Source organism: Oncorhynchus clarkii, chromosome 27 (assembly GCF_045791955.1).
Source record: "Oncorhynchus clarkii lewisi isolate Uvic-CL-2024 chromosome 27, UVic_Ocla_1.0, whole genome shotgun sequence".
Taxonomy (NCBI): Eukaryota; Metazoa; Chordata; class Actinopteri; order Salmoniformes; family Salmonidae; genus Oncorhynchus; species Oncorhynchus clarkii.
In genome coordinates this window covers 31,467,748-31,492,739 of record NC_092173.1, presented here as the reverse complement: position 1 = coordinate 31,492,739, position 24,992 = coordinate 31,467,748, and the positions used below count along the sequence as shown (strand labels likewise).

The 24,992-nt window shown below is 45.5% G+C and overlaps 1 protein-coding gene across 1 annotated transcript in view; it reads right to left on the bottom strand.

The window, feature by feature from the left end:
* Nucleotides 1-271: 271 nt before the first annotated feature.
* Nucleotides 272-24,992, bottom strand: part of LOC139385609 (protocadherin Fat 3-like) — a 213,911-nt gene continuing 189,190 nt past the window's right edge. Inside the window, exons 16-31 of the mRNA XM_071130817.1 lie at nt 24,931-24,992; nt 24,548-24,685; nt 22,977-23,120; nt 22,616-22,813; nt 19,519-20,320; nt 18,564-18,698; nt 18,278-18,435; nt 16,122-16,346; nt 14,955-15,198; nt 11,827-11,980; nt 10,829-11,102; nt 10,053-10,503; nt 9,389-9,502; nt 7,497-7,556; nt 5,226-5,261; nt 272-3,347 (exon numbers count right to left, since the gene is read on the bottom strand). The exon at nt 24,931-24,992 is cut by the window's right edge and continues 153 nt beyond it. Coding sequence (XP_070986918.1) covers nt 2,650-3,347; nt 5,226-5,261; nt 7,497-7,556; nt 9,389-9,502; nt 10,053-10,503; nt 10,829-11,102; nt 11,827-11,980; nt 14,955-15,198; nt 16,122-16,346; nt 18,278-18,435; nt 18,564-18,698; nt 19,519-20,320; nt 22,616-22,813; nt 22,977-23,120; nt 24,548-24,685; nt 24,931-24,992 — 3,893 coding nt within the window. The 3' untranslated portion in view covers nt 272-2,649. The remainder of the gene's footprint in view (nt 3,348-5,225; nt 5,262-7,496; nt 7,557-9,388; nt 9,503-10,052; nt 10,504-10,828; nt 11,103-11,826; nt 11,981-14,954; nt 15,199-16,121; nt 16,347-18,277; nt 18,436-18,563; nt 18,699-19,518; nt 20,321-22,615; nt 22,814-22,976; nt 23,121-24,547; nt 24,686-24,930) is intronic.

Sequence of the window (24,992 nt, the reverse complement as noted above, 5' to 3'; positions counted from 1 at the left end):
CAGTCACTATTAGACTATTAGAGGGGAACAATGAAAAAATGCAGTGGAATTGGCTTGGAGGTCAGAGTTGAGTTCGAGGGCTTTAGAGCAATATGTGATACTTGCATATAAAACTGTAATTATATCAAGTTACCTTGGAAACAAGTTACAGTTAATCAAGTTTAGTCCATTCTGTAACATCATAGGCAAACTTTTTCCATTGCATTGAGGAAGAATTTAGACTCGGTTTGATCAAGAACCTTTTTTATTTTCAGCATTGATTTAAGAAACAAAAAACAGTTAAAAATAACTCATTTTGTAAACTCAATTGCTGCAGTTAGATTAGATATATTTTAATACTCCCTGAAATAATTAAAAAGGAACAGAAACCAGAGAAAGATATTAAACAAAAAATAAAAACCACAGGGATGTAATGTAATGCAGGTTTTGTACATGTAATACTGTGGAAGTTCCACCTAGTCTATTGAAAGGCTATTTATCTTTAAAAGCAAAGGTTAATGAAAAAAAATACTTTAGTTGAAATGCGACCGGAGGAGGGGAGCTGAGGTTAAATGATTTATTTATCATGGTCTCTTACGGTCCACATTCACATCAAACACAAGAAACTCAAAGAAAGTCAGTCAGGATTGCAATTCAATATCTACAAAATCAGCATGTAAACAATCTAGCTATCTATGTACACTGTACAAAGATTTTAACACAAACTTACATCTTTTACAAAAAAATCTTGCCCGACTGGATCAGGCATATTATATTCCAAAACAACTCCAAGTCCAATACAACTCCAAGTCCAAAACAACTCCAAGTCCAATACAACTCCAAGTCCAAAACAACTCCAAGTCCAATACAACTCCAAGTCCAATACAACTCCAAGTCCAAAACAACTCCAAGTCCAATACAACTCCAAGTCCAAAACAACTCCAAGTCCAATACAACTCCAAGTCCAATACAACTCCAAGTCCAAAACAACTCCAAGTCCAATACAACTCCAAGTCCAATACGACGCTGTTTTGTTATCTGTCCAGATGTGTAGAATACAAGTCCAAAACTCATCCATTGTTTATTTTATTTTTTAAGCAGACAGAACCAAAATGTAACACTGCAACTGACAAGACCCATGATGCAACACTGCCTAGCCGCTGTGATTGGTATGGGATGCTACATTATTATATTATTTTCCCAGAATGCATTTGCATTGTGCATGGACCCTACTTCTCATCTATCAGTCAGTCTATTGCTGTTATGGCTTTGGGAAATTCTGGAGTGACTCTATGAAACCTGCTCAGTGCAAAACACATGGGAAGAAGGAAATAAAATAAAAGACATTGAGCTGCATGCTGGGAAATGTAATAGCTCAAGCACACTCAATCAGGGACTTGTGAAAAGTGAAATGTGAAAAATTCCTCAGTGCTTATTATGCTAATTTCACTGGCCCAGAATTGACATATTATCATCATGCCCTTTGGAGGAGTTCAATAATATAGCATGTTTCATGTAATAATCATGAAAACATAAAACATCAAAAGATACTAGTGCAAAACAATAAAGATCATATCATCCTTAAAGCAAAATGAGCGACTTGGCAGGATAGCAGTTTAGCATTTGTTGGGACAGAAGGAGGTCTGGACTAAGGGTAATATTAAACATATTCCACATCAATCCAAATAGCATTCTTAGAGTGGATAATAATACAAAATATCTTCTTCCATTTCAATTGCAACACTATGGTCCTTTTACTATTTCACAAATTCTGTACAGGTTATGTATGAGCGGATTTGTACAAAATAAAAAAAAATAGGGGGAAAAAAAGACACAAATCTGACAGGGGGGAGTTTCCCCCCAAGTGAATTGCATCGTGGTTAGGGGAAAGTCCATTGGGTCTCTGTGGGTGAGCAGGTGTAGTGAGAGGTGGGACAGGGGAGCTGTGTGGAGCGTGCAGCTAACAATCACATCCGCTATGACAGAGAAGGCCATATCACAGTACTGACCATTCAATTACAATATTGTCCCTTTAATTTTTTCCCCAAACATTCTTAATCTTTTGTTTATTGATTAGCTCAGCCATTTTCTCTGGAGTTGTCTATTAAAAGTTCATATTTTTTTCACTTTTTTGTTTTCATTCCTACTCAGCATATCTGGTAGGCTTTATGTTCCTGCTATGGAAGAGTATAACACTCAGCTGACCTTGACACGTGCCACTGCTAGGGTAGTGGCTATGATCATAACCAGCTATAGGTACTAATGTGACAAAACACATTGCTTTCCATTGTATGCGGCTTGGTATTATCTTAAGGGGTAGTGGCTTAAGGGGTAGTGGCTCCTGTCCTTGGAATGAGGGAAACTAGTTTAAGGATAAAGCCTGCAATGGGTGAAGTGGTTTATCCATGTGTATGTGACCAATAAAATACAATTGGATTTGATTTAAGGTTAGTGTTTGCAATGGCAGTGGTTGAAGTGGGTACTGTTTTGATAACGTAGCCACTAGCTAGCAGTCTGTCCATTATACACCAATCATTCCTCTCTCAGCAAGGACCCCCATCTCTCATAACTCCAGCTCGACACACTACTCTAACGGTCTCTGTTCTGCTCTCCTGCCCATCCCGTCCCCTAGCCAGTACTCTTGACCCCACGGTGGGGCCCAGTCAGACCTCAGACCTCAGTCTGTTGCTGCATCTCTATGGTGTGTGTCCCACCCCGGTGGAGTTCATCCATACTGTCAAAGTCACTACCGCCCGCCTCTGAGTCATCAAAGCCGCAGGGCGCCGACAGGTCCGAGGCCGATGACGCGTTCACCGACGACCTCATATTCAGCGACACATTATCTTCCATGTCCCCGCCTCCCGACGTGATCACCCTACCCACAAAAGTGCTGAACTCCTCCCCTCCGGGCCCGCCTTGCCCCGCCTCCCCCTGGGGCAGCTGGTGTGGGGGCAGGTATTGGCTGGGGTGGAAGTGTGGGCGGGGAGACCTGTGGCGTCCGGTGCTGCCACTTCCACTCCCACTCAGGGTGCTCTCCTTGGAGGCGGGCTGGGTGGTGGGAAGGGTGTCGTAGGGGTGCCCCTGGTACTCCTCCAAGGGAGTGGGGAGGGGAGGAGGGAGCTGGTCCTTGGTCAGAAACTCCTCTTCGTGGGGAGGGGGGAAGTCACTGTCGATGTCGTAGCCCCCGAGGTAGTAGTCTGACTCCAGCTCCCGGGCGCTGCCCCCCAGGCGAGAGCTGCCCCCCAGTCGGGAGGCTGAGGCAACCATGTCTCCGTGGCCTCCTAGGCCGCTGACCTCGTAACTGGGCACCTCTTCGATGTCGGGTAGCCGTGAGTTGGGCATCCAGTCAGACGTGTCCCAGTGATACGCTAGAGGAGGGAGAGACAGTTAGATTACATTTAGCAAACACAATCTCTGCCAACATGCCCGATGGACAGTTCAAATCTGAAGGTCCATCAGTTAGTGGACCACTACAGTCTCTCTGTAGAGGTCCATCAGTTAGTGGACCACTACAGTCTCTCTGCAGAGGTCCATCAGTTAGTGGACCACTACAGTCTCTCTGTAGAGGTCCATCAGTTAGTGGACCACTACAGTCTCTCTGTAGAGGTCCATCAGTTAGTGGACCACTACAGTCTCTCTGTAGAAGTCCATCAGTTAGTGGACCACTACAGTCTCTCTGTAGAGGTCCATCAGTTAGTGGACCACTACAGTCTCTCTGTAGAGGTCCATCTGTTAGTGGACCACTACAGTCTCTCTGCAGAGGTCCATCAGTTAGTGGACCACTACAGTCTCTCTGTAGAGGTCCATCAGTTAGTGGACCACTACAGTCTCTCTGCAGAGGTCCATCAGTTAGTGGACCACTACAGTCTCTCTGTAGAGGTCCATCAGTTAGTGGACCACTACAGTCTCTCTGTAGAGGTCCATCAGTTAGTGGACCACTACAGTCTCTCTGCAGAGGTCCATCAGTTAGTGGACCACTACAGTCTCTCTGCAGAGGTCCATCAGTTAGTGGACCACTACAGTCTCTCTGTAGAAGTCCATCAGTTAGTGGACCACTACAGTCTCTCTGCAGAGGTCCATCAGTTAGTGGACCATTACAGTCTCTCTGTAGAGGTCCATCAGTTAGTGGACCACTACAGTCTCTCTGTAGAGGTCCATCAGTTAGTGGACCACTACAGTCTCTCTGTAGAGGTCCATCTGTTAGTGGACCACTACAGTCTCTCTGTAGAGGTCCATCAGTTAGTGGACCACTACAGTCTCTCTGCACTACAGTCTCTCTGCAGAGGTCCATCGGGCATGTTTGTAGACAACAAAAACACAGTTAGATGTCAACCATAGCACGGGGAACATCCTGTACAGGGAACATGTTAGCTGTGTTTGAAGGTTTCACAACATGCAGGAGGGAGGCCTGGGAACGTCAGGGGTCACAGCCAAGCCATGGTGAGAGATCAGCGGTTACTAACCGATGGGAAAGTAAAACACACATCACATATACTTCCACATGTTAACAAGACTGTTTCATAAAGCATTCAACTGTAAAATACTAAAGAGAAACTAAGAAAAGAAAAACAAACAGTACGCGCATCAAAGGAAATGAAAAAAAACAAAGTGAGAAGCACTAAAAAGTTATATCCATCCTGACAAGTTCAAGAAAAGCTTCAGACAACAAATCTCAACAAAGCAACGTCAACGAGGACAAACTCATTAAAAGCAGTAGAAACATCAGTCACATGGAGTAACAATGAAACAACACACTCGGAGGTGGGATGCAAATGCAATGCAGTGAGAGGATTAACCATAACATGTCACGGGCAGCAGGCGACAGCAAAGGAAAGCCAAAATTGGCCAAACTGTGGAGGGACGGCAGTGAGAGAAGCCTCTCCACCCTGGCAACGTGACATCACTAAGGATGCATCAGGGCTGCTCAGTCAGCAGAACAATACTGTGACTACTGCTAACACATGCTGGGGTGTGTGTGTGTTGGCAGGGGGCCAGGAGTAACAAATCACACAAACACAGTGAGCTGGGATGGAGGCTGAGAAGAGGGGGTTGTAGTGAGATGGAGAGCGAGAGAAAGGGAGAGAGAGAGGATGAGAGAAGGTAGAGGGAGTGAGAGAGAGGGAGAGAAAGAAATTAAAAGAGAGAAGAAAGGAGCAAGGTGAGAGAGTGAGATTAAGAGGGAGAGAGAAGTAAAGGGAGTGATGTGAGATGAAGAATAAAGAGGGGGGGGGGGTGGGGGGGGTCACCTCTGTTGTAGCTCTGACCTTGGTCCATGACTGACACTGTCAGGTGGGAGAACAGGAGAAGAGAGCGCTTTAGCGTGTTAGTGTGTGTTTGTGTGTGTGTGTGTGTTTGTGTGTGTTACAGGTGCCAAACAGGTGTTGGCATGGATTAGGACCGGACCATTTGAGATTTGAGGGGGGTAATATGCCAGTTTCTTTATGTATGTGTAATATGTCAGTTTATTTATGTATGTGTAATATGTCAGTTTATTTATGTATGTGTAAATGTCAGTTTCTTTATGTACATGTAATATGTCAGTTTCTTTATGTACAGTATGTGTAATATGTCAGTTTATTTATGTACATGTAATATGTCAGTTTATTTATGTACAGTATGTGTAATATGTCAGTTTCTTTATGTACGTGTAATATGTCAGTTTCTTTTTGTACAGTATGTGTAATATGTCAGTTTATTTATGTACAGTATGTGTAATATGTCAGTTTCTTTAAGTACAGTATGTGTAATATGTCAGTTTCTTTATGTACATGTAATATGTCAGTTTCTTTATGTACAGTATGTGTAATATGTCAGTTTCTTTATGTACAGTATGTGTAATATGTCAGTTTCTTTATGTACAGTATGTGTAATATGTCAGTTTCTTTATGTACAGTATGTGTAAAATGTCAGTTTCTTTATGTACAGTATGTGTAATGTCAGTTTCTTTATGTACAGTATGTGTAATGTCAGTTTCTTTATGTACAGTATGTGTAAAATGTCAGTATATTTATGTACAGTATGTGTAATATGTCAGTATCTTTATGTACAGTATGTGTAAAATGTCAGTTTCTTTATGTACAGTACATGTAATATGTCAGTTTATTTATGTACAGTATGTGTAATATGTCCGTTTCTTTATGTACGTGTAAATGTCAGTTTATTTATGTACAGTATGTGTAATATGTCAGTTTCTTTATGTACGTGTAATATGTCAGTTTCTTTATGTACAGTATGTGTAATATGTCAGTTTATTTATGTACAGTATGTGTAATATGTCAGTTTCTTTAAGTACAGTATGTGTAATATGTCAGTTTCTTTATGTACATGTAATATGTCAGTTTCTTTATGTACAGTATGTGTAATATGTCAGTTTCTTTATGTACAGTATGTGTAAAATGTCAGTTTCTTTATGTACAGTATGTGTAATGTCAGTTTCTTTATGTACAGTATGTGTAATATGTCAGTTTCTTTATGTACAGTATGTGTAATGTCAGTTTCTTTATGTACAGTATGTGTAAAATGTCAGTTTATTTATGTACAGTATGTGTAATATGTCAGTTTCTTTATGTACAGTATGTGTAAAATGTCAGTTTCTTTATGTACAGTATGTGTAATGTCAGTTTCTTTATGTACAGTATGTGTAATATGTCAGTATCTTTATGTACAGTATGTGTAATATGTCAGTTTCTTTATGTACGTGTATTTATGTACAGTATGTGTAATGTCAGTTTCTTTATGTACAGTATGTGTAATATGTCAGTTTCTTTATGTACAGTATGTGTAATGTCAGTTTCTTTATGTACAGTATGTGTAATATGTCAGTATCTTTATGTACAGTATGTGTAATATGTCCGTTTCTTTATGTACGTGTAAATGTCAGTTTATTTATGTACAGTATGTGTAATATGTCAGTTTATTTATGTACAGTATGTGTAATATGTCAGTTGATTTATGTACAGTATGTGTAATATGTCCGTTTCTTTATGTACGTGTAAATGTCAGTTTATTTATGTACAGTATGGGTAATATGTCAGTTTCTTTATGTACAGAATGTGTAATATGTCAATGCGCATGTTGTGAGTTAAACTCTGATTCAGCCCAGCCCTGACCTTTTCAGCCTGTCCCCATGAACCGCTGATGTGTGTGTGTGTGTGTGTGTGTGTGTGTGTGTGTGTGTGTGTGTGTGTGTTGAGGCTTGCCACTTCAGCACAAGGGTTCCATGTAAGCTAGGTATTTGGATGTGTACTGAACATATAAAGCCTACAGTATGTGTGGACATTGAGATTACATACAAGCCATGTATTTTACACCATAGCTGAAGTACACGATGTTCAAACCACAGCACTGTCATGGTATTGTCATGGAGAGCATTGTCATGGCATCTCATTGAGAGAGAGAAGTGCAGGGAGAAGTAAAGAGAGCGTCAGAAGGATAGAGAGAGAGAGAGAGAAGTGCAGGGAGAAGTAAAGAGAGCGTCAGAAGGATAGAGAGAGAGAAGGGTGGATGAGACATGGTACCTTCGTTTTCAATAGTGTCGACTGCATCATTGACCAGTCGAATAACGGTCACTATGGAGGCTTGTTGGAGAGAAGCAGAGGGAGGAGACACGATTTGAGACACAGGAAGTTGACAACAGACTCCCAGGAAAAAGCTACTATTGGCTGAAGATGGGATAAACACTAGGGCCGTGTAGTATGGGAGGTGTCTGATCAAAAGCTACAAATGGAACCAGACTTAGAAGTCTTCCACTTTTAGAGAAAAGGGTGCTATCTCAAAAGGGGTTTTAGGCTTTCCACATAGGAGAACCCTTTAGAGAACACCTTTCGGTTCCAGGTGGAACTCTTTTGGGTTCCATGTACAACCTTTCGGGTTCTACATGGAACCCGAAAGGGTTCTTTCTACTTGGAACCAAAAAAGGTTATCTTATGGGGACAGCCCTTTTTTCTAAGAGTGTAGGAGGGGACTAACACAGAATCCATGTGCATGTGCTTTTCCAAGTATTGGAGAGTATCCCCAGCAAGAAAACATACACACACCTACACACACACACACACACACACACACACACACACACACACACACACACACACACACACACTTACATTTACAAATGTAAACATGAGGTAGGGCTGTGTTCAGAGAGACGAGAGCTAGATTGTTAAATTATGTTTTGAAGACATTCAGTGAAAATCAGATGAATACAAAAATAACAAGAAAGAGAAATAAATCAAATGGAATTAACATAATAATGACATCAGATCATATCCACTGGAGCGGTCGTTCGCACTGATTGGTCTGCTGCAAACTGTTCTGTGGCCTGATTGGCTAACATCACAGTCAGCTATGTGAAATGTGATCATATTGACAGTGAAGGGATTCCATTAATTCTGAATGAATGAAGCTTCAATGTTGATACATCAACATTGCATTTCAGCTATGTAGTCTAGTACATAGTAGCAGCACCCTCTGATGATGTAGATTCACCATGGTGATAGCACTGATTTTTGCAGGATGATCTGAGTGATCCATGTTGATCCAGAAATAACAACTTATAGGCTATTTCTCTAAGTAAAAAGAACTACTACTGACATTCTTCCAATAGCAAAACTCCACAAAGTCCACTACAACACAACACAAGTTACATAACAATACAAAACACAGATAACACAACACATAAACAACCACCTGAACTGGCTTCTGCCAACAATTGGAGCTGGAGCATCAACGACTATAACCATAGAACGCCACGGAAGAGAACAACATGTTTGAATGCATAATGATGACACGATGACAAGTTAACAAACACAACACAGCTGTGTGGATGGAAGCGTTGTGTCATTCCTCTTAGGTCAGCTTGCTGTCTGTCTGCACACTGCACACTCTCTCACTTCCAAATTAAAACACAATTTGACAGGTGTGGAAATTAAAAAGTTTACAAAATCACTAGAATAAAAACGAGAAAAAAACCTCCAGGAATTAACACGGACAAATGATATTAAACACATGTAAACAATAAATCAACACGATTTGGGGACAAATAAACTAACACTGGATGTTAGTGTTTCCTGAAACACTTTTATAACACAGCAGGAGTAAATACATTTGTTGGAGAGAGGCTTTAGGAAACAATAAAACACAGCATTTACTAATGCCCTTCCCCAAACCACCTCTGACTCCACCCCTTGGTGTTTGCCAATCTAAAGGGACTGTTATTGAAGCAATATGGTCATAGCAATGTGCTTTAGGGAGCTTTGGCCATCATGTTTTCACATCTGGTTCCTCTGAATCTGCTGACATTAAAAGGTTATGAGGGGTTGTTAAGGGTTGTTATCGGACCAGACGGTAGACTAGCTCACTGTCGTTATGGGTGTGGCCAGAAAGAGTTACGAGAAAGGCGGGCGTGTCTTACCGTTGTCATCGCAAGAGTCGGACTGGAAGGAGCTCAGTGATTGGACCTCAGAGTTGCTGCCCTTGTTACTCCCTGAGAAACAGGTCATCTCTTCGCCCATATCTACCATTTTACCTGCAGGGAGAGGTCAGAGGTTAGAGGTTAGGAGGGCAGAGGAAGTTGGGAGCAGGCCAGGGAGAGTTGCCCCTTTGCAAGGATAGTCACAGAAGAACACAGGCTCGTTAGTACCAGGGCTGTCTTTGTTGAGGCACACATCACAGACACCTTGGCTCCAGTGACAACAATGATGGCACGGAGAGCTAGAAGTACCCCCCACACACACACACACACACACACACGCACACACACAATCTTATGATTTGGGAATCAAAGCCAGCTCATAATTAGGATGGTCTTGATAAACTGAACGTGATGTAGTCTGACTATAGTTTAGTGCAATATGAATATGAATGGATATGGAAATGTTACAACAATGCCCTCCCCCCCAAGGGTTCCTGGAAAAGAGAATCACTTGGAGGGATACACATTCACAAACGAACATTTGAAAATATGCATGATTGCACACACACAAGACAAAAACAAACACGTACGAACAAAGACTATACCACACACAAACAGGTTCAAACGCATCATACTATGCCCCCCCCCACGCACACACACAGACCCTCGTCGCTGTCCCAGGGGCTCTTGCGGATGGAATCACAGTCGGAACGGCAGGGCGAGACAGGTGGTAGGTTGGGTGCCACGCTGCACACCACCACCCCCCTCCGCATCGTGCCTCCCAGAACCCTGGGTGACTCTGGGTGGAAGGTGCTCATCTCATTGTGTTCCACGCCTCTCCCGTCCGCCATCTTCTCCAGCGTGGACCGTGGGTCACCTTGGAAACAGGGTGTGTACGCCATGGGCCTCACAGGCACCTGGGGCGGGCCAATCATTCCGGCTCCTCCCCCTATCACCGTGGAGCACAGCCCCGCTTCGGCGTACAGGTTCAAGGGGTCTCCCGGCATGCAGCGCAGGGTCTTGAACTGAACCCCATTGGCCTTGTTTAACAGAGCTGCTGTTGCTGGATCTTGGACCAGCGTCAAGTTGTTACGGGAGTAGTTCTTCTGGAACACCTGGAGACAAAATATCGTTTTTATTGTATTTCTTGTAAAACAATATATAGTATTACAGATGTAGGATTTTAATTTGAGCCAGTTTGCTGCAGCATGAAAATAGTCCTACAGCAACTGAAATGTGAAATAATATGTGGATTACAATTTATGGACATTTTTGTTGGGGTTGATAAAACATTTCATAAGAGAATATCAAGCCTGAAATTTCAAAGTGGAAATAATTATTTTTTTTAGAAGCCTTTTAAACCTCAGATACAAAACAAGTTAAAAATGAATTAAGAAATAAAAACACACAAGAATAAATCAAACAACACAACACAGATACCTTCTTGCGGAAGGCGATGAAGAGGATGATGAGGGTGACGATTACGAAGAGGACAACAGCGATGCCGATCAGTTCTTCTTTCCCTAGCACGGCGTGTCCAGCCTGCATGTCTGGGACCACCACGGGCCGCAGGCCGCAGCGCTGGCCCACAAAGCCCGCCGTGCAGTTACAGTAGAACGAGCCGTGCGTGTTGACGCACACACCGCCATTCTCGCATTCTGCCTCGCCGCCCGTGGCTCTGTCCCGCACACACTCATTTACATCCTCCTCGCACCTGGAGAGGGTGAATGGAGGAACGTGAGCAGAGGGGTTGTTAAAACACAGTTTGGTAATTAGTTTGGATAGTTTGACTTACAGATGCCTCTAGAGAAAATACACTCCAAAAATTATCCTTGAAGTAGGTGATTATCAATTCATCAGAATCTTGAATACACTGTTACATACAGATAGTTTGTGGGTCATTTAATACTTGACTGACTAAAAGTGAGGAAGACTCTCCTTTCATTTGGAGGTGGGAGGAAAGTGATGTAGAGAGGGAGATAGAGGACAGCTCAGGGACTCCTAGTCTCATATGCTCCCTATTAAATAACAACCACACTGAGATTGACTTTCCTGATCTTCCTCATCTGAAATTAAAATGGCTTTGATGTGTGTGTGTGTGTGTGTGTTGGTTTGTTTGTTTGTTTGTGTGTGTTTCAGCGAGTAAGAAAAGTGTATACATGAGTGAGCTTGTGGCTTTGTATCTTAGCCTGATTTCTAATGTAGCAGTGGAACACCCCTAAACCCCCTGGAGAGAAGGAGACAAGCACAATGAAATGTCATCTTCTTTACTCTTTCAACTCTTTGAGTGAATCTTAAACATGCTGCAGGCAGCTTGGGGCTCTGGCTCTTCTGCTCATCTGCCTATCATTGTTGAGAAAAGCTGGTGTATACTGCCACCTAGTGGGAACGATGAGGCATTGCGTTCACATGTGATCATTAGTGCGATAGTAACTCACGTGGTTCCCTGGAACCCTCTCCTGCAGCTGCAGAGGAAAGCATTGCCGATGGCTTTGCACACACCACTGTTGAGGCAGGGGTTAGGAACGCAAGCTGTGATCTCTGTCTCACAGCGCCCTCCAGTGTACTGGGGTCTGCAACTACAGGCAAACGCTAATACACAGAGAGAAGAGGCAAAGGGACAGGAAAGGACAGGAATAAAAAGGGAGAGAGAGAGAGAGAGAAGGACAGAGAGAGTGGGAAGAGAGAGAGAATGGAACATTAGAAAAGAGAGAAAAGAGACAGAGAGTAAAAAGAAAAAAGGAAGGAGAGTAAATGCTTTTACATTTGAGTCATTAAGCAGATGCTCTTACCGGGGGAGACTTACAGTTAGTGCATTCATCTTAAGATAGCTAGGTGGGACAACCACATATCACATTAAGTACATTTAGCCTCAATTATGGGGGGTGTAAAATGAAGTATTCTGCATACAGGTGTAGTAGTGCTATAATTCAACAAAGCAGTCAGACCATCATTGCAGATTCAGAACACACACACACACACACACACACACACACACACACACACACACACACACACACACACACATTTACACTCCATCACACACACCAACATTTACACTCCAACACACACACACACACACACACATTTACACTCCATCACACACACACACACACACACACACACACACACACACACACACACACACACACACACACACACACACACACACACACACACACACACACACACACACACACACACACACACACACACACACACACACTCTATCACACTCTATCACACTCACAATCCATCACACACACAGGAATGTGTTCAGTGCTGTAGAGACTAGTGTGTGCATTGTTTGAGCTTTGGCGGCGGTGCCAGGGATAGTTGTCATGGGGTTGACGAGAGCTTGCCAGCCTAAACATCAACACACACACACCTCTGGGATATCAGACGGGTACACACACACACCTAGAGGCACATGCGACTGGGAAATCGGACTGACACACACACACAATCACAAACACACACACCTCTAGGAAAGCACAGGGAAATGTCACTGTGTTTATCAACACAGCACAGACAGACACACACGCACACACAGTGGGATACCGGAATACATACACACACACACTCCGATAACCTTTACACAAAGGTCGGGTGTGCCAAAAACAGGGAACCATGACAAGCCCCAGAATGCCGTGCTCTTTTCAGAGTGCTCCGCAATGCGAGTGGGGAGACCGGGAAAGACCAACACAGGGGAGCGTTAAGTCACTCTCTCTGTGTTGAGTCTTGGCCTCGATGTGTTAAGTCAGCACATTAAGTCAAGGGGTCACCCTGCTGAGTCCAGGCAGGGAATTTCTATAGAGATGACATTTAACCAGGCTTCCCTATTGACTCCAGTAAAATGCCAACGTCTTGAGCCCTCGCGGTAGTCTGATTTTAAAACGATACGATTTGTTCATGTAGGTCTTTTGAGTTCAGGCAAAAGGAGAAGAGATATGAACAGACAAAAAAACGAAGAGCAACTCGAGAGATATGACGACACAAAGAGAGGAAGATAAGGACAGAGAGAAGGTTACACGATCAGGCAGACAAAAAAAGAGAGAGAAATAGAGAGAGAGAGAGAGAGAGAGAGAGAGAGAGAGAGAGAGAGAGAGAGAGAGAGAGAGAGAGAAGAGAGAGAGAGAGAGAGAGAGAGAGAGAGAGAAAGAGAGAGAGAGAGAGAGAGAGAGAGAGAGAGAGAGAGAGAGAGAGAGAGAGAGAGAGAGAGAGAGAGAGAGAGAGAGAGAGAGAGAGAGAGAGAGAGAGAGAGAGAGAGAGAAAGAGAAAGAAAACAGAAGTGATGAAGGAGTCTACTATGAGGATTTTTCAAAGTCCCACCTTTGGAAAAAAACAGTGAGTCAAGTTCAGTTTAATTAGGAGTTCATTATGGATTAACAATAGATTAACGTTGATTAACGGGAGATCCAGATCCCTGGAGATGTTATAGTGTGCCAGCTGGGCGGCAGGGTAGCCTAGTGGTTAGAGCGTTGGACTAGTAACCGGAAGGTTGCGAGTTCAAACCCCCGAGCTGACAAGGTACAAATCTGTCGTTCTGCCCCTGAACAGGCAGTTAACCCACTGTTCCCAGGCCGTCATTGAAAATAAGAATTTGTTCTTAACTGACTTGCCTGGTTAAATAAAGGTAAAATAAAAAAAATAAAAAAGGGGCACAGGCTGGCTCAGGGGCACAGGCTGGCTCAGGGGTACAGGCTGGCTCAGGGGCACAGGCTGGCTCAGGGGCACAGGCTGGCTCAGGGGAACAGGCTGACTCAGGGGCTCAGGCTGGCTCAAGGGCACAGGCTGGCTCAGGGGCACAGGCTGGCTCAGGGGTACAGGCTGGCTCAGGGGTACAGGCTGGCTCAGGGGCTCAGGCTGGCTCAGGGGCTCAGGCTGGCTCAGGGGCTCAGGCTGGCACAGGGGTACAAGCTGGCTCAGGGGCTCAGGCTGGCTCAAGGGCACAGGCTGGCTCAGGGGTACAGGCTGGCTCAAGGGTACAGGCTGGCTCAGGGGCTCAGGCTGGCTCAGGGGCTCAGGCTGGCTCAGGCTGGCTCAGGGGTACAGGCTGGCTCAGGGGTACAGGCTGGCTCAGGGGCTCAGGCTGGCTCAGGGGCTCAGGCTGGCACAGATCATCATCCATCACCCTGATGACCTCCAAGTAAAACGCTAATCAATCAAACAATCAATCAGGAAATCGGTGTGTGTATTGTGGACACTAATGGTCACCAACCCAGGCTGTTTGTTTCACACACACAACAGAGGAGGCTAGTGGGATGAGCAATAGGAGGACAGGCTCATTTTAATGGCTGGATTGTAATAAATAAAAGGGTATCAAACACATCAAACATATAGAAAACCACATTTGACTCTGTTCCATTAATTCCATTTCAGCCATTACAATGAGCCTGTCCTCCCATAGCTCCTCCCACCAGCCTCCACACACACACACACACACACACACACACACACACACACACACACACACACACACACACACACACACACACACACAGACACACACACACACACCCTCTTGTGACCACATCTATTTCCTCTTGCAGTTCCCCAGACTCACCACCGGAGGGCAGGCTGGTGCAGGTGGCTCCGTGGAGACAGGGCTGTTTCAGGCAGGAGTCGGGGTAGAGAACACAGCCCAGCTTCAGCTCTGTCAGGCCCACCACCTCGGCATAGCGACTCCTCTTGTTCTGCAGTGGCAGCTCGTTGTTGTTGAGCATCACAGAGTCCAGGCAGCCCTGGAAACCATCCGTCACCCGAGGACCCTTCTTGTCTGTCAGGCTGCGAGAGTTAGGAGGCTGGACCTGGGTGAGAGGAGAGACATGAGTGACATCAGATGTATGTATACATACAAACAATCAAACAAATATTGTACTGAATATAAATAGGTATAGCACACAAAACTATAATATCAAACCAGAATACCAAGCTTTTTCATGTTGTTTTCTGAGTATGGAGCAAGTCATGTTCAGACAACAATTTGAAAGACAAAGATTCTGAATACAGTACATTAATTTATACACACACAGGCTGTATTCCTCAGAGCTTCCTATCCAGAGCTTCCTATCCAGAGTTTCCTATCTAATGCTTCCCATCCAGAGCCTCCTATCCAGAGCTTCCTATCCAGAGCTTCCTTTGCAGAGCTTCCTATCTAGAGCTTCCTTTGCAGAGCTTCCTACCAGAGCTTCCCATCCAGAGCTTCCCATCCAGAGCTTCCTATCCTGCGTGTTGTGTTCCTCACTCTAACTAGATTAAATTGGTAAGAGCACTATAGAGAAACACTATACTTACACATACAAATCCATAACGCTTGCAGATGCAAAACACACATCAGCCACGCCCAAACAAACATATCAGTGTCCCTAACACACATACTCACAACCCCCCCCCCCCCTCCCAACTCTGAAAAAATCTGTCACACGCACACCTACATGTTTGTTTTACTATCCTTGTGGGGACCAAACAATTAATTTGCATTCAAAATCCTATTTTCTCTAACCCCTAACCCCAAACCCTAACCTAACTCCTAACTCTACTTCTAACCCTAACCCTAATTGTAACCTTAAACCTAACCCCTGAACCTAAAATAGCCTTTTTCCTTGTGGGGACTGGCGAAATGACCCCCATTTTTCTTGTTTTACTATCCTTGTGATTTTCTCTGGTCCCCACAAGGATAATAAAACCAAAAACACACACACACACCCCTTCCCCTCCACAGAAAGCCCACCTGTGCTCCAAAGTAGATAGACCCATCTGCCCCAAGTGGTTGGAAGCTTGGTGGTCCTCTCCTCCTCTCCACATAGCTGTCGTCCAGAGACAGACTGGTGAAGTTACGGTTGAGCTCCAGAGTCACCGTGTGCCAGTTCCCATCATTGATGGGCCTCCCAGAAATACCCAGCATACCAGGGCTGTTCCCACAGTCCAGCTGGAACCACAGTTTACCCTCCTCTAGCTGTCAATCACAACAAGATAGGCAGGATTTAGACCCAGATGAGTGGCTTAGCTTCAGGTAATAACAAGGGTGGATCGTGCTGTGGGTATCCAGACTATCCATGCATGTGTACAGTGTGTGTACCTTAAATATAACACAGTAGGCTGATCACGTCTGTATGTTATGTTCAGTATAGTACAGGGATTAGCATGTATAGGTGTGTACCTTAAACAGGGGCCAGCAAGTGTACGTGTGTGTGTGTACCTGTGTGTGTGTGCATGTCGGTACCTTCAGTATAGTGCAGGGGTCAGTGTGTGTGTGGGTACCTTCAGTATAGTGCAGGGGTCCGTGTGTGTGTGTGGGTACCTTCAGTATGGTGCAGGGGTCAGAGTGTGTGTGGATACCTTCAGTATGGTGCAGGGGTCAGAGTGTGTGTGGGTACCTTCAGTATAGTGCAGGGGTCAGAGTGTGTGTGGATACCTTCAGTATGGTGCAGGGGTCAGAGTGTGTGTGGATACCTTCAGAATAGTGCAGGGGTCAGAGTGTGTGTGGGTACCTTCAGTATGGTGCAGGGGTCAGAGTGTGTGGGTACCTTCAGTATAGTGCAGGGGTCAGAGTGTGTGTGGATACCTTCAGTATGGTGCAGGGGTCAGAGTGTGTGGGTACCTTCAGTATGGTGCAGGGGTCAGTGTGTGTGTGGATACCTTCAGAATAGTGCAGGGGTCAGAGTGTGTGGATACCTTCAGTATAGTGCAGGGGTCAGTGTGTGTGTGGGTACCTTCAGTATAGTGCAGGGGTCAGAGTGTGTGTGGGTACCTTCAGAATAGTGCAGGGGTCAGTGTGTGTGTGGGTACCTTCAGTATAGTGCAGGGGTCAGTGTGTGTGTGGGTATCTTCAGAATAGTGCAGGGGTCAGTGTGTGTGTGGGTACCTTCAGTATAGTGCAGGGGTCAGAGTGTGTGTGGATACCTTCAGTATAGTGCAGGGGTCAGAGTGTGTGTGGATACCTTCAGTATAGTGCAGGGGTCAGAGTGTGTGTGGATACCTTCAGTATAGTGCAGGGGTCAGAGTGTGTGTGGGTACCTTCAGTATAGTGCAGGGGTCAGAGTGTGTGTGGGTACCTTCAGTATGGTGCAGGGGTCAGAGTGTGTGTGGGTACCTTCAGTATGGTGCAGGGGTCAGAGTGTGTGTGGGTACCTTCAGTATAGTGCAGGGGTCAGAGTGTGTGTGGGTACCTTCAGTATAGTGCAGGGGTCAGAGTGTGTGTGGATACCTTCAGTATAGTGCAGGGGTCAGAGTGTGTGTGTATACCTTCAGAATAGTGCAGGGGTCAGAGTGTGTGTGGATACCTTCAGTATAGTGCAGGGGTCAGAGTGTGTGTGGATACCTTCAGTATAGTGCAGGGGTCAGAGTGTGTGTGGGTACCTTCAGTATAGTGCAGGGGTCAGAGTGTGTGTGGATACCTTCAGTATAGTGCAGGGGTCAGAGTGTGTGTGGGTACCTTCAGTATAGTGCAGGGGTCAGTGTGTGTGTGGGTACCTTCAGTATAGTGCAGGGGTCAGAGTGTGTGTGGGTACCTTCAGTATAGTGCAGGGGTCAGTGTGTGTGTGGGTACCTTCAGTATGGTGCAGGGGTCAGAGTGTGTGTGGGTACCTTCAGTATAGTGCAGGGGTCAGTGTGTGTGTGGGTACCTTCAGTATGGTGCAGGGGTCAGAGTGTGTGTGGGTACCTTCAGTATAGTGCAGGGGTCAGAGTGTGTGGGTACCTTCAGTATAGTGCAGGGGTCAGTGTGTGTGTGGATACCTTCAGAATAGTGCAGGGGTCAGAGTGTGTGTGGGTACCTTCAGTATGGTGCAGGGGTCAGAGTGTGTGTGGATACCTTCAGTATAGTGCAGGGGTCAGAGTGTGTGGGTACCTTCAGTATAGTGCAGGGGTCAGAGTGTGTGTGGGTACCTTCAGTATGGTGCAGGGGTCAGAGTGTGTGTACATGATGATTCCTCTGCTCTGTAGAGTTCTGATCCTCAGTCCCAGCTTCATCTCTCCTGTCCTTCCTCCATCAGACACTTTATACTTGATATAGCTGTTCCCTGAGAAACTCAGAGACGTGTGACCTGTACACACACACACACAAAGATATGCAGAGCACATACACACATACACAATTGAACACATTTGGAATTTTCTATTTGCATCCACAAATTACACCACATTTACAAAGGATCCAAACATTCAGAAGCACCTGCACACTCTCCTAGTTTCCCTGGTGGACACTGGCAGGCGTACGGTACTTTGGTGCCCTCTGTGCCCACACACTGCATGTCTCCTGGGCAGGGCTGCTCATCACACAACTCTGAGGCTGGGGAACAGCTACCATCTGATGGAGAGAGAAGAGGGAGAGAGAGAGAGAGAGAGAGAGAGAGAGAGAGGGAGAGAGAGAGAGAGAGGGAGGGAGAGAGAGATAGAAGAGGAGCGAGAGAGAGAGAGCGAGAGAGGGAGGGAGGGAGATAGTAGAGGAGTGAGAGAGAGGAGAGAGAGAGGAGGGAGGGAGAGAGAGATGTGAGAGGTGAAACAAAGGAGAGAAAGGAAGAGTGAGGGAAATGTGGAGGTAGAAAGAGAGACAGGAGGGGAGAGATTAAGGGATTGAGAGAGAGGGAGGAAGGGGGAAAGGTTAACAACATGAAAGGAAAAGAGAAGAGAAGGAGAGGGTGTGAAACAGAGTGAGACAGAAGACAGAGGATAGAAGGAGGAAGGAAACGAGAAGCGTGAAACGAGAGAAAGGAAGAAAATAACAGATGAATAAAGAGAGCAAGAGAGGACAAGTTAATTTAGGGTTATTCAGAGTAGAGGCAGCCAAATCCTCTGTCCCCAGGAGACGTGCTAATCACGTTAGCCACAACATGCTAATTCAATCTACTGGGAGATCTGTCTAATCCCAGGGGTCAGATACACACTCAAGATGCCATCCGCTTTTTATCATTATAGTATTTATACAATCAGACAGAGTGGTTGTTACAGTGCAGATCATGCAGACGTCAACAATGTCTATACCTAATGTACAGCTCTCTAAAGGATACATTGTGACACTCTAGTTTGTGTGTATGTTGCTGTATGAGTATGTGAGTGCATCACAAAGCATATACATTGATATGATACATGGGTGTAGCATAACTGTGGGTGTGGGTGCAGGTCCTCACCAGTGCAGGTGCAGCGGGTGGTCCTGTGGAAGCGTGGCGACACAAAGCTAACCCTGGGTGTGCTGTAGGTGATGAGAGCGTGAGAGTCCAACACAATGCTCTGCTCACACTGGGCCCCACGACACTCAAGCCCAGAACAGTTCTTATCCAAGATGGCCGACACCCTCAGCACTTCCTCCAGCTGCCTCCGGGAGGCGCTCAGCTTCTGGGTCAGGTACGCTGCCTTGTAGAACCCTCCCCCAGCCGTCTCCACGGCAACCAGCAGATCCAGCTGGCTGGTCCCGCCCACGGGCTGCAGACTGAGCACATGCAGCGCGTCCTGCTTCTGCGTTGCCGCGGCAACCTTCAGAACTTTCACCACGTTTTTTAGATGTGTTGCCACGAAGTCATGGGGTTGCACACTCTCAAAACGCACCGTCACCGCCTCACTCAGCATCTCTGGCGATGCCTGCTCCACATGCACGCTCACAGCCACGGGCACGGCGAAGCGTCCGTCACTCACGCTAGCGTTGAGGGAGTAGCGACCGGCGTCCAGGCCGCCCAGGGCTATGATCTTACCGTCTCTCGGACTGATCTTAAAGAGGGAGCGTTGAGACGGAGGGGCGTGGCCAAAGGTCAGGGCATCGTAGGGGTCTGCGTCAGTGGCGTGCAGCTGGCCGATAACTCCTCCAGGAAACTCGTCCTCCATGGTGATGATGTGGACCTCCAGGGGTAGTGCTACGGGCCGGTGAAGGCTCTCCTCAATCACACGCACAGTCAGGGTAGAAGAGGAGGACAGACGGGGCTTACCTGAGTCCCTTACCTGGAGGTAGGGGGAGGAGGGGAGAAGCAAAGGGTTATCACAGAGCCAATGTAACCCCATGTGTGATTTAGTAACACAGACCTTCCACAAGATAGCTGGTTGAAAGACCTGGTGTTGACACTAACAGGGTTGACACGCTGGTTGTAATACCTGGTGTTAACACTAACAGGGTTGACCAGCTGATTATAAGACATGGTGCTAACACTAACAGGGTTGACCAGCTGGTTATAAGAAATGGTGTTAACAGTAACATGGTTGACCAGCTGGTTATAAGACATGGTGTTAACAGTAACAGGGTTGACCAGCTGGTTATAAGACATGATGTTAACAGTAACAGGGTTGACCAGCTGGTTATAAGAAATGGTGTTAACAGTAACAGGGTTGACCAGCTGGTTATAAGAAATGGTGTTAACAGTAACAGGGTTGACCAGCTGGTTGTAAGACATGGTGTTAACAGTAACAGGGTTGACCAGCTGGCTATAAGACATGGTGCTAACAGTAACAGGGTAGACCAGCTGGTTATAAGACATGGTGTTAACAGTAACAGGGTTGACCAGCTGGTTATAAGACATGGTGTTAACAGTAACAGGGTTGACCAGCTGGTTATAAAACATGGTTCCAACAGTAACAGGGTTGACCAGCTGGTTATAAAACATGGTGTTAACAGTAACAGGGTTGACCAGCTGGTTATAAGACATGGTGTTAACACTAACAGGGTTGACCAAGTGGTTGTAAGACATGGTGTTAACAGTAACAGGGTTGACCAGCTGGTTATAAGACATGGTGGTAACAGTAACATGGTTGACCCGCTGGTTATAAGACATGGTGTTAACAGTAACATGGTTGACCCGCTGGTTATAAGACATGGTGTTAACACTAACAGGGTTGACCAAGTGGTTGTAAAACATGGTGTTAACAGTAACAGGGTTGACCAGCTGGTTATAAGACATGGTGTTAACAGTAACAGGGTTGACCAGCTGGTTATAAGACATGGTGCTAACAGTAACAGGGTTGACCCGCTGGTTATAAGACATGGTGTTAACAGTAACATGGTTGACCCGCTGGTTATAAGACATGGTGTTAACAGTAACAGGGTTGACCAGCTGGTTATAAGACATGGTGGTAACAGTAACAGGGTTGACCCGCTGGTTATAAGACATGGTGTTAACAGTAACAGGGTTGACCAGCTGGTTATAAGAAATGGTGCTAACAGTAACAGGGTTGACCAGCTGGTTATAAGACATGGTGTTAACAGTAACAGGGTTGACCCGCTGGTTATAAGACATGGTGTTAACAGTAACATGGTTGACCCGCTGGTTATAAGACATGGTGTTAACACTAACAGGGTTGACCAAGTGGTTGTAAAACATGGTGTTAACAGTAACAGGGTTGACCAGCTGGTTATAAGACATGGTGTTAACAGTAACAGGGTTGACCAGCTGGTTATAAGACATGGTGTTAACAGTAACAGGGTTGACCCGCTGGTTATAAGACATGGTGTTAACAGTAACATGGTTGACCCGCTGGCTATAAGACATGGTGTTAACAGTAACAGGGTTGACCAGCTGGTTATAAGACATGGTGTTAACAGTAACATGGTTGACCCGCTGGTTATAAGACATGGTGTTAACAGTAACAGGGTTGACCCGCTGGTTATAAGACATGGTGTTAACAGTAACATGGTTGACCCGCTGGCTATAAGACATGGTGTTAACAGTAACAGGGTTGACCCGCTGGTTATAAGACATGGTGTTAACAGTAACAGGGTTGACCCGCTGGTTATAAGACATGATGTTAACAGTAACATGGTTGACCCGCTGGCTATAAGACATGGTGTTAACAGTAACAGGGTTGACCAGCTGGTTATAAGACATGGTGCTAACAGTAACATGGTTGACCCGCTGGCTATAAGACATGGTGTTAACAGTAACAGGGTTGACCAGCTGGTTATAAGACATGGTGTTAACAGTAACAGGGTTGACCAGCTGGTTATAAGACATGGTGCTAACAGTAACAGGGTTGACCCGCTGGTTATAAGACATGGTGTTAACACTAACAGGGTTGACCAGCTGGTATAAGACATGGTGTTAACAGTAACAGGATTGACCAGCTGGTTATAAGACATGGTGTTAACAGTAACAGGGTTGACCCGCTGGTTATAAGACATGGTGTTAACAGTAACATGGTTGACCAGCTGGTTATAAGACATGGTGTTAACAGTAACAGGGTTGACCAGCTGGTATAAGACATGGTGTTAACAGTAACAGTAGAGATGATGTAAAATGGTCTTCTTACCTGGACCTGGATGACATACTCTGTGGCCAAGTCCCTCCTAAACACCTGATTGGCTAGCAGAGTTCCATCCCACTCCAGTGTAAACTCTCCACCTTCATTCCCTGATAAGATGCGGAACTCAAAGGGTGGGCCGTTATGGGAGGAGTCCTGGTCTATGACAGAGAGCTGCAGAATGCTGGTGCCGATGGGCTTGTTCTCCTGTGATTGGACAATAGAAGAAGGGAAATGTGAGTGTGTGTGTGTGTGCGCTTCTCCTGTAAGAAGGGATATGTGTGTGAATATCTACAGTATGTCTATGTGGATGTAAGTGTGTATGAAGTTCATTGGCCATCAGAGCTGTCAATCATGTGAGTAACAGCACCTGTATGACAGTGGTGAGATTGGCCGGGGTGAAAGTAGGCGGGCTGTCGTTGATGTCTGAGATGTCGATGTTGACCTTCACCGTTGACGACATGGGCGGAACACCACTGTCCAGAGCCCTGACCGCCAGAGAGTAACCAGACACCTACAGAAGAAAAAAGACAGTTTCCCTTGAAACTTTACGTTGAGAAACATTTTAATCATTTCATTCCTGATAATTATAACAGGATCGACAAAATCAAACGCAGCAATTTCCATGCAAATCAAATTCACCACACATTAACCAGTGATGACAAGTCCCTAATCAAATATCCTCTGGATATGCATCCTCATAATTTGGTACCCCTTGAATATCAGTAAACCAAACAAGGATCTAACGGCACTGATTAAGTGTGTTGTGATTGGTTGTGGGCGCATCCTTTGATCCTCTGAAACACACTCCTGTGACTGACACATTCCTGGCGTGTCCTACCAAGCACGTACCCTGGGTTTCTGTCTCTGTCTCTCAGATTCACTCTACACTCTAAGAAAAAAGGGTTCCAAAATAGTTATTCGGCTGTCGACATAGAATAACCCTTTTTGGTTCCATGTAGAACCCTGTGGAAAGAGTTCTACATGGAACCCAAGAAGATTCTACCTGGAAACATTTTTTTTTTTAAATGGTTGTTCTAGGGGGACAGCTGAAGAACCCTTTTAGTTTCTAGATAGTACCTTTTTTTAAGAGTGTACCTGAGGGAACACTGTCAAGGCTATCTCAGGTAGACAGTATTTACTAGCTTAGGGAGTGAAGACACACACACACACACACACACACCTTATTCCCTACTGTGTGCTTCCACATATTGCTCTGTAATAACAGCCTAACTAAACACAGCAGAAAAAACAACAATAACAACCTCTCACTCTGAGAAATTAAAAAAGAAATCACAATAAACAACCACAGTTGTGCTCAGGAGAGAGTCAATGAGAATAACCTATATGGAAATGAGTGTGTGAAGATGCACCACACACACACACACACACACACACACACACACACACACACACACAGGGCTGAGCTCTTTCTGATAACCTCAGCTCCTTCATCCCCCACAAGCCCAGGCGTTCTCTTTGGACTGTGATCAGATACGCTCTCTGCACTATCACGGACCACACTCATGAATTTTTTATGACGGGAATTGGTAGACACACTCGGAACTCTTCAAGCACTCCAGGGAAGAAAAGAGAGGCAGCTTGGGAAGAGGAGGGATGGGATGCCATGCCCACATTCTCTAATTAGAGGAAATGGACAACCTCCATGAGAGAAACGGTCAGGAGGAGGTGGCTAGCTGCAGGGGGATGATGACGAGGGTGTTTGTGATGGTGATGTTGCAGTGTGCGTGTCAGAGACAGTTGTTGTTATTAGTGTTCATGTTGTGGTTTTTATTGGCTGTAGAGTTGGTTTGTTTGTGTGTACATGTGTGTGTACATGTGTGTGTACATGTGTGTACCTTTGTGCGTGTACCCGTGTGTGTATGTGTGTGTGTGTGTGTGTGTGTGTGTGTGTGTGTGTGTGTGTGTGTGTGTGCTCACCGTCTCTCTGTCCAGCTGTTTGTTGACCTTCACCATGCCAGAGAGAGGGTCTATGAAGAACTGGTTCTCTCTGTCACCACTGACGATGGAGTAGAGGATATCACCATTCACCTGACTGTCTACGTCCTCAGCTGTCAGCTTGAGGAGGAGGAGGAGGAGAGGGGGTTAGGCAGGGTCTCTCCAACGCACGCACACACACACAGTAAGATGGTCAGTGTTTCCTAAACGTTTCCTCAAGTACTCCTATCCAGTTCAACTTCAGTTCAGAATGAATCAGGTGTGTTTGTACCAGAAAATGAGTGCAACCCGATTGGGGGCACTGCTGGGAGAGGTCAGGGAAACATGGCTGAACCAGTCCAGTTTAAAGAGCCAACTGGACATACCTTGACGACGGACTCTCCGATGGTTGCGTCTTCGGATACGACAGTGGTGTAGACGTCTCGGC